The sequence below is a fragment of the Haemaphysalis longicornis genome, unplaced genomic scaffold, assembly GCF_048455015.1.
Source record: "Haemaphysalis longicornis isolate Haplotype H1 unplaced genomic scaffold, Haemaphysalis longicornis Haplotype H1 scaffold_1, whole genome shotgun sequence".
Lineage (NCBI taxonomy): Eukaryota > Metazoa > Arthropoda > Arachnida > Ixodida > Ixodidae > Haemaphysalis > Haemaphysalis longicornis.
This window is the reverse complement of record NW_027526203.1, coordinates 247,388,443-247,398,599: the sequence shown is the minus strand read 5'-3', so window position 1 is coordinate 247,398,599 and position 10,157 is coordinate 247,388,443. Positions and strand designations below refer to the sequence as shown.

Below are 10,157 nucleotides of genomic sequence, written 5' to 3'. Positions count from 1 at the left end.
TGTAGCTCTTTATCGAATGTAGGTATTATAAAAAAATCACATTGAAAGTGACCGCTAAGGCAACTCTATCATTAAGCCGAGCTTCGTTTACTTGCCACAATCAGTTCATAGTGAAGTTGTAAATATTGTGGAATTCCCGTCTGCTGTCAATACAAGGGCTTCTACGGGAGGGAAACGGATACGTTTGTTCGCTAGAACAAAACTCTATTAAATATTCTTTCGTTTCAGCTTTCTTTCCTTTCCTTCTCATTTTTAAAGAGCCACTTCTTCCTGCTTAGAACATTTCCGAGTGCCAGAAATAGAAAAAGCCCTCTCAGTGCTTTCACCCTTGCTTTTTTTTTTCACATAAGAAAATTAAGGTGAATAATCTAAATATTGCCTCCGGTAGTCACTTGATTTTCATTCGTAGCCGCTTCTGAGCGTCGGAGTTTCGGGTGGTAGCGCCTCGAAACTTAACACCCCGCCGGATATCTGCACAGGCTCTTCCAGCCCCTATCGGTGGCGACCGCACTAGGCGTCCAGTGAAGAACGCCTGCATGCGATAAGGGATATCCTATATCACGGCCAGAAAGCGCTGTAAAGGCTGAACTGCGGCGCGGAAAGCGATCTTTGCCCAGAAAGTTTATTCGGGAGCGAGGACTCGTTCGTACGTATTTTCCGCTTACCTACACGTGAGTCTTCGGTGATGACCCATAATAATTAATTGCCTGGTTAACAGCTGATGCTACTATAGCTGCCATTATTACAGCATAGATTGAAGCGGGCCAGTTGGTGCACATGTAGGCGTAAAACAGCGCGATAAACGTTTTGTGTGCTTTTTTTCGCCTTGTTCCACGCCTTTATTAACTGTCTCGATCATTTCCCTTTCCAGATCTGCCTTCAAATACCCACGCTCAAGCGACCTGTCAGCTATGTCGAAGTCGACAGTCGTTCTTGCCTACAGCGGCGGCTTGGACACGTCATGCATCCTGGCTTGGCTTATAGAAGAAGGCTTCGACGTGGTCGCGTTCATGGTAAGAATAGGAACGAAGTTTTGTTAGTGAAGACGCTTTTATTCCTCGTTCCGTTGGAACCGAAAGTCACGATACCACGTGAGCCCCCTTAGCGAAAAGTAATACGTTTGAAATACGTACGAGTATGCTTGAAGTGCACTTCAAATATGCTTTGTATTTGTAAATGTATTTTAAGTGCATTAAAAATTGCATTTTCTCAATTTTCAGTAAATATTCAAAATACATTATTAAAAATGCGGGAGAAATACAGTGCTTTTAAGTACCCTCCAAATAGATTAAAAATGCACTGAACCTCCCGAATGTGCGCTTAAGGCATTCAGAAAATATTGAAAATGTATTTCTTCCCGCCAAACGATGATGGTGTAAATGCACTGTAAATATTATAAAAATACACTTACCTAACTACATTTAGAGCAGCACTCTGAGTATACTTTAAAAGTGTGCTGAAGCATGGAAATATACTCCGAATATATTCGAAATACATTTCAAATGCATTTTACGTTTGTGGAACGAACATGTAGAGATACATTCTCAATGCATGAAAAATACCTATCGAAAATACATTTTAAATGTATTCATAAAGCTTTGCCGAAATACATTTCGAGTACACTACAGGAGCTGCTTCAGTTGCTGAATTGTAAGATTCACGTAAAGCATATCTGAAGTGCCAGATAAAATACATCTCAAATGAATAAACCTACTGAGAATTTCTCCTCGATGTTTACTTATAATAAAAGAAACTGAGGGAGATACTTTCACTTACTGCGCTGCCTAAAGCAGACATAACTCTGCGTATTAGAGAGAAACTCGGCGTACAAATATGTAAGCGGCGGTGTTCCAACGCAATCGGCAAAGCAAAAACATCGAGTTCAACGAGTATATATATGTACGAAAACATTTGCACTTTGCCAGCGTTGTTACGACGGTATCGCTGTGGAGGCTTGGAAAATTTTCTTTTTCTGAAAAATATTCGCCTTAGATGGACAACCCTGGCTATGCTTGCGAGGGCGAGCAGCTCGGCGCCTCTCACTGCCGCTCACTACCTCCTCCTCTGTGCCCGGCACCTGCGGCGCGAGTTGAGCGGCTCACCCCTCCACGTTTTGTCTGCCTTCACTGCGTTTCTTTTGCCTGTCTTGTGGTGTTTTTGGACTCCTCAACGCGCGGTCGTCGGGTGGACGCAGTCTCTGCATGGACGGCGCGTTGCAGCGGCGTTGGCCGTCTAGCCAAGGTAAGCACGATATACCGGCTATTTGTGCGTACGGTGTTGCACTACAATTAATGGACGTATGTTTGCCTTGCAATTGAAGAGTGCTAATGCCCTTTATGAAATCCGCACGTGGTTGTTAAGCTTACCTCCACCTGCGAGCAAGATTTCCTGCCGTAACTACGCCGTGCAAGGGAATGTACTCACAAGTCAACGACAGCAAGAAGACGTAAAAAAAAATGGATTTTAGTGCTTTCCTTTTTGCGCCTAATTTTTAGCTCGGGCCCTGCTGAGTGGACGGGGGACTGTTGCTACGAGTTTCCCTGTAGATCGAGTTATTCCGTTCTGAATTTATTGAGGACTATCACTTGCATTAAACACATAACAGCCAGGAACGTTTTTAGCACAGCCTGTTCACAGAAAGTCCGCCGTCCATGTTTACGCGCTTGAGAAATTTGCGAAGTGTATCCAGGGACGCAGCTTTCTTTTGTTTTCTGTTCGCAGCAGCCGCCGTACGGGGAAGGAACCCAGTTTGTGGCATACATCCATCCGACTAATGCGCATGGCCAGGCCATACGGCGAGAATCCGAGCAGCCTTCGCGATTTTTGTCGGTCGCATGTCGCCATTCTGTCAACTAAAGCCATGAAAGAGTTTATGCCGTCTGTTTCGAAGTGACCAAAAGTGTTAAAAGCGACCCATGTAATCTTCAGTGGAAGTGGCAGTAGCGAAAGTGCATTATGCTCAGGGACTACAAATAATTTGTCAATTTAAGACAAACTGTATGAGAGTAGCCGCTGAGTTACAATCAGTTTCTGTTTTTACCGCCACCCAGAACCAAGAACCAGCAAAGGAAGGAAGGAGAAGGAAGGCGGGTGGGGAGGGGGACTTCGAGGGAGGCAACCAGTTCCCCGCACGAGACCCCTCGGTTCCCGGAACGGGTCTCCCGGGCGGGTACGTCTCTTTTTGTTCCTTGGATTGCTCCCCCAAAACTTCGCGAAACTTCAGGACGTTGGACCCTTCCTCTTTTGTGTTTCCGAGCAACTTTTTCCCTCCTTGCTGTATTCATTTCGTAGCGCATTCACGAACACGTGTGCGCGTTCCGAGAGGCCCTTCGGCCGCTCGTGGTCGAGTGACAGACACGCGAAACCCGACGCGCTACCGCTGGACCACGCCACCGGAGAATTTCAAGAATGTGCCCAAAGGCACCGAAAACAGCGTGGGCTGCTTGGCGGTTGTGTGTGTTTAGAAGCCGCAATTGCCCATTTGCGTCTAAAGGGGGTACTTAAACGAGTTTCTTTTAGGTGTCACGAGTATTTATGAAGCAACTACTTTTTACTGGATGGTCCCTGACGCTAACAGGTGTTTATCTTTTTTTTTGTATGTTAAGGACGCGAGCATTTACAATTATTTTCCGCGTTGCTCCCTAATTAAATGATGACGTTGTCTGTGTACAGCAAAAAGTATAAAATTACCTGCCGGTGATGTGCGCCGGAGAGCAAAAAAATTACATGTGTGTGCAAGCACAAATACACGTTTTCTGGCGTTGCTTGTTTTAATCGCTTGGGTTAGGTGCCTACGATATAAGAGCTTGTTATTTTAAGGACGGCGTGAAATTTTTCTTGTTTTTCGAAAAAACCTTACTTTGCCGTTCCTTTGAAAGCATTGTTGAGTGCACACGCCAATCTAATGACATTTATGTAAGCTTTCTACTGCAATCCTGCCCATGCATTTTTAAATTGTTTCGCTGCGCACTATATTTTTAGAACGTAATCTCCGAAGAAGGTGACGCCGAAATATGGAACGCATAACAATAATTGTAGTTAATAAGATTACTGCTTATCTTAGTTTATTAGCGTCCTGTGAGGTCACAGACCAGTTTTGTCCAAGTTAGTTGAAAAACTAGAATTGCCACCATTTCAAGTTAACTCAAGCGCCTACGAAAGAGAAGTAGCATAAGTCTTAAGAACTCTGTTGCATGTTTGGTAACGTTGTTATCTTAGCTCTGTCTTTTTTCCCCTAATTTTCGCTAATATTTATCCCTAGACAATGTCCAAATATAAGCCTCCCGCCCCCCCCCCCCCACCCACCATTTTTTCTTAAAAATGGTATTGAAGATCCGATGCCGCATGACTATATAAACTTTGCTTACCATTACATAAATTGTCTTACGTCCTTCAAAGGGGAATTGTTTTCACGGTGGGTTTTTTTTTTTTTTCTCTGAAGGGGAAACTAAAAAATCCTTGCTCGCGAGGGACGTTGGCACGGCTAGAGAAAAGGCCTGATTGATTTGACATTTATTTGCCTCTAAAAAAAGCGTTTCACTAATATTTTCATATTTTCTTTTCACTGCAGGTGCTGGTGAAATTTCCCGCGTGGAGAATCCGAAGTACGAAGACTGATGCACAACGCTTCATCTGCGCTGGCTACCGAGGTGGCTTAAAGGCATTCATTCCTGCTGCTTAGTAATGGCAAAATTGGCCACTCGACTGAGGTGTACAATAAACAACTTTCAAATTGCCAATTTGTGCGCATACATGCTGTTCCTTTCAGTCATTTGCTGGCCCGCATTCCGAGCATGGCCGGTTTACATTTTCACAATGGAGCATACCTTTAGCCTAGTGCCTATTAAACTTTTTGAAACCACAATGTGATAGTTTCTAGTTAAACGTTAACAATTCCCCCTAAGACACATTGCCATGGCATCTCTCAATGTATTTAGGTTTTATTTTGTATACACTAGTAACACATTTTGAGTATATTTGAAGCAGTATTTTCTGTGCATTTAAAATGCATTACTAATACATTTTGCACGTATTTAAAAATAAATTTTCTGAGCATTTTTAATGCATTTAAACTGCATTAAATATATATTTTTCATGCACTGCTTATGTATTTCTGAGGTACGTTTTAAATACATTGTAAATGTATTCGAAATGCATTTCGAATGTGGACAAAATAATGCAGAATAAATACGAAGTTAATATATGTATTAAATGCATTCAAAATACATTAAAAATACGGCATCTTTTCGCTAAGGGCGGCGGTGGCGACCCAAATACTTATATAACACAATTAGTCGAAAACGCACCTACCAAGGCGCTCGCAGCGCGGCCTGCATTATTTTTACAGCCGTTCTGTTGTTGGCACAAGACGACCGCTCCGACAGAATGACGAAATGGTGGTGCTACGACAGAAAATGTAGCGCCCTTTTTAAAGCGATCCGAGCGAGTAGCTGAATTTGTAATCCCTACAGAGTGGTTTGCTGTTAATTTATTTCAGGTATCCTTATGAGGAGGGCAACAATAAAATATAAAAATATTGATTGATTGATTTATTGTAGGGTGTAACGCGCCGACACAACGCAGGCGATGAGGCGCGCCGTAGTGGAGGGCTCCGGATTAATTTTGACCACCTGGGGATCTTTAACGTGCGCCGAAATCTCGTACACACGGGCGTTTTTGCTTTTCGCCTCCATCAGAAAAGCGGCCGCCGCGGCCGGGAATCGAACCCGCTACCTCGTGCTCAGCAGCGCAACGCCTTAGCCACTGAGCCACCGCGGCGGGTAAAAAAATATAAAAATGCAATGCAGTCAATAAATGTATACTATAATGCACACAATCAGAACAAAATGTACATATGACTAAATTAATACATGCAATACCCGAAAACAATATTAAAATCTCACTTAGGCAGCAAGAAATGAAAAAAGCTAGCGCATACAACGTTTCAGTTTTACTTAAAAAGCGAGAAAAATGATAAGCGTAACAAACAGGGCAGTTCGTTATTTTAAAAGTTTTCCATAGCAGTTCATAGTTACACTGAAGTGACAAGTGGTTCCATTCGGTTGGTGTTTTCGGTTATGATCGTAGTAAGGTATGACGAACTGCGATGATGAGTGGCGCCAACCTTGTAGAGATGATCTACATGGCGCATGTAGAATGAGATGACGCATGTGTGGGCGGTATGACATTGCATTTATATTAGGTGCGCGATTGTGTGACAGATCATTTAAAAAGGTTAAGACGTGACAGCTTTATTCGCAATTCCTGAGTTGTTAATGATAAGCATGGTTTCAAGAAAGAGACATGCTGTGTGTTCATAATTGAAACTAATAAGCCGAGCTGCACGATTTTGTACGGCCGTCATAGGCGTTTGTGAATAACGTTTTATGCGAGTCCTAAATCGAGCTTACTACGGACAAATATGCTTTATAAACAAGTACTAACTGACCAGAGCGAGAATCATGAAAAAAAAATCGCTCCACATAACCTAACAGGCCATTAGATTTGGAGGCGATGAACATATAATATGGTCATTCTGCGTACGGTTTGTCGTAATATTAGCACTGACGTTCTTATGACATGAAACTAGTGAGTGCGTGTCTCGATCGGTGTAGTTATCTGAAGCGGAGATGACGCAGCGTGGAAGCACGGAAATTCCCATGCAACCACCTTCGAAGACCAGTTAGCGACGGTGTTAAGAACGGTCTGTAATAACGTGACGTCATTCAAGCCGGTCATCTCACGACAGACAACCCACTCATAAGTTAAGAGCCGAACTTACGATGATAAGTTATTAGGCAAGTCATTAAAATAAATTGAAAAGTCTGATGGACCAAGGACGGACCCTGCGGAACTCCAGATGTTACCGGTAGAAGAGAAGGGATTATGGCCGCTAGTAAATGCATATCGTGAACAGTTAGTTGAAAGCCTTCAATACAGGTCAGTAAATAAGCTTATGAATGAGCTGATTATGAGGAACTTTATCGAATGCTTTAAAGAAATATAAAATAATGCATTGATGTGTGGAACTATGTTCAAAGATGGCGTGAATGCCCCGTAATAAAAACTGCGTTTCGCGAGAAAACAATTTACGGAAGCCATGCTAAGGGGTCGTAAAGAAGTAAGCTGATTAGAGGAAAAAGGAAACAATTTAAGTGGGGAAGATACTCTCCGTGACTTTAAAACAAATACTTGTTAGGGTGGCATTCTCACTCCCTCGCGGTGCATTGCAGCCAGTTTTGGAAGATGATTCTGTGGCCTCTGTTTCGCTTCAATTTTCACCACACTGATGACTATTGTATAATTACAAAGCACAACTACTCTAGTTTTGGGTGATATAAATCGGTATTTTTCATCATACATTATGAAACAATACCTCTGTTCGTCTGTTGTATCGGAAAATGAAATCTAAAGTTGAAACACGAAAACCGTATTTTGCTTCCCTTGTGCGTGCAGTTTTAAAAATTACAGAAAGATATTTCAGAGCTTGTAATAATAACGCAAATTCATTAGGTTTACTTTGATTTTCAAGACATGACAGCTGGCTGCATGAAGGAAGTAAACTGGTTTCAGCTAAACCATTCTCTTCATCTGGCAGATCAAGAAAGGCTAAAAAAGCTACAAAAACATTTGATAAGATATACGAGTTACAGTACTCAATGCGGAGGAACAAATCTAGCGCGAACGTCGGCAATACACTTATATTGCTACAGTCAAAATTCGGCTGCATTTCCTTGAGAACTCGTTGAGTTGCTGTCTTACTGAGGTGTAAATCTTACAATATGCCCACATATTTGGTCCCACATTTTGAACTCGTTCGTATGTGGGCGTGCATGTACGTTGATATATTTAGTCGAATAGTTATACGTCGAAGAGTTTTCTATTTCCTCAAAAATGCAGGCGCAAGTGAAAAAAAGTACGATTCTTAGTTCGATTTTTTGAGTTTTTCCTCAAGCAATAGGCGATAAAAATAAGAAGAATATGCCCTTTATAATAATACGTAGCCGCGTATTTGGTGCATCCTGATGAGCAACGGCGTCCACACAAACATCACCCACAATTGGCACCACGAAATAGGACGATAAGTAATAGGCGAGTGATTGCTCCAGATTTGTAGATAATTTGTACAATTTTTGTTGCAACATTTTATATAAAATGGCCATAGTATTTTTCAGGAGCTTAGAGTTAATGGTATCGGGGCCAAACAATCGGGTAATTTGGAGTTATCAATGATATCTACAATGCCGTCGTAATGAATGCTAATTAAATACACCGGAAAGATTGCGGGATAATCGTAAACAGGTATCCTTACTAAGAAGAGGAAAAATGGTTTAGGGAAAGTTTGTTGAAAGTTGTTACGCAGTCATCTTTAGGAAATGGCTGAGATGGCGAGTGAAATAGTGTTATTTCGGAATTCCTGAGACTGTCATCATGCTTCAAAACATTTTTTGAATCTTCCGACAATAATTCCAGCAAACTATTATATTAATGTCAGTACGCGATTCTTCTTGGACGGTTTTTTTATAAGTGCTTGTTGTTTCGCTAAACGTACCCAGGCTTGTGGACTACCCGAAGACTTACCTTTACGTAAATTCCGTTTCTCTATATTTGCAAGGCGCTTAATTGTCACATTAAACCGAGGATATGGTTAGTCGAAATGATTTTTTTCGAAATATACAATCCGACTAGTTCATCTACTTTATCTTTAAACATGCGCCCGTTCGTGGACCAAACTGTTGTCAAAGTTATCCAAAAATGGTTGACAAATTGTTGTATAGTGCGGGCTTCCTTCGTGAACAAATGTCCAATATCATGTGCATGCTTCCTTCGTAAGATGCTTGTGTTGAAAAGTACAGGCAAGCCGCAAAACAAAACATGCAAAAAGAAACGTGCCTGAATATTTGTGGAATGCGTGTCTCAAATTGTACGCAAAATTCCGCTGACGTGCAAGGAGTGACTGCTAGATTGAACAAACAGGATGTCACACCAACTTGCTGTAAGGGTCTGTTGGCAGCCACTTTGCTCCGCAATGCCATATGTACTACTGCACGCCATTCTTTAAGCAATGTCATATGTTATGCCACCAACGCTCAAAGAGTTACGAATCCTCAAAAAAGAAAGCAGCAAGCGTTTGCAAGATAAAACTCCGGTTGGCATCCTTGCACCTCTCAAGCCCTTCTCGCGTCCGGGCGAGGTGCACATTATACGCAAGTGGTGAGCCCCAGCAGGCTCTCAGTTGCACCCATGCCCCCACTGGAATCGTGATGACATACCAAATCTCTTCCATTTAATTTGGCTCTGTCCTGTATTCGCCCTTAACCATCGTCAGCTGCTAACTGTAGGTCCTGCACCCGTGGTGACTGAACTGGAGCACATTAGTCGTGTCCGTGACGACCCCGCTACTCCACAAATAACCCAGTACGCCTTTGAAAACGGTCTCTACAAACCGGTGTAGCGGTCTAAGAGACTGTCCCGGACTGATCATACCCATCCACGACCAATGTCAACAGTGCAAACTGTGCATATTGGTACCACTGTCTGAGTGAACTGTGCATTTTGTGAATAGGGCCGCAAGACCAGAACCGTGTACATTGTGTGAATTGTAGCCGTTCCCTTTCTCCTCCCCCTCCCCCATCAACAGTTTCCCACGGGACCTCATAGCCTCTAGTCTTTAATATAGTGCTTCACCCACTCATAGAGGCATGGAGGAAAAAAAAGCATAGAAGAGGCCCCCAGCTATACCCACGCATTGCCAAAAGTGTGGAGGAAGTCACGTGTTTTCGGCGGCCATTGGAAGTCGCGTTAGCAACGGCGTCCTAGCAACGGCCCGCCCGCCGTCGGCCAGTCATGGAGGAAAGGCAGCGCCTGCCTTGTCGTCCCATTGCGAAGATTGCTGCTTCGCTTTGCTGCGCTGTGGTCTTGCGGAACTCCCAAAGGATGCTGCGAGTTGCGACAGCTGCGCCGATGTGAATATGTCATTTAATCTCTACTTGCAAGTGCACCTTGTACCGCGTCAAGCTTTTTCTCCGGTGCCGATCACGACGCGCCTATTGAAGTGCAGATATCGTGAACGCGCCGTCCCGCCGTACGCGCGGACACCCGTCAAGTAGATTTTCGGGAAGTGATACACGGTGTGCAGTGCGTAGGCGACTTGCAAC

At 43.2% G+C, this 10,157-nt stretch overlaps 1 protein-coding gene across 2 annotated transcripts in view; it reads left to right on the top strand.

Moving 5' to 3' along the window:
• Nucleotides 1-551: 551 nt before the first annotated feature.
• LOC144143603 (argininosuccinate synthase-like) overlaps nt 552-10,157 on the top strand; it is a 200,824-nt gene continuing 191,218 nt past the window's right edge. The window contains exons 1-2 of one of the 2 annotated variants that reach the window (XM_077675444.1): nt 552-671; nt 872-1,013. In XM_077675444.1, coding sequence (XP_077531570.1) covers nt 912-1,013 — 102 coding nt within the window. In that variant the 5' untranslated portion in view covers nt 552-671; nt 872-911. The remainder of the gene's footprint in view (nt 672-871; nt 1,014-10,157) is intronic. The other variant, XM_077675434.1, reaches the window with a different exon arrangement.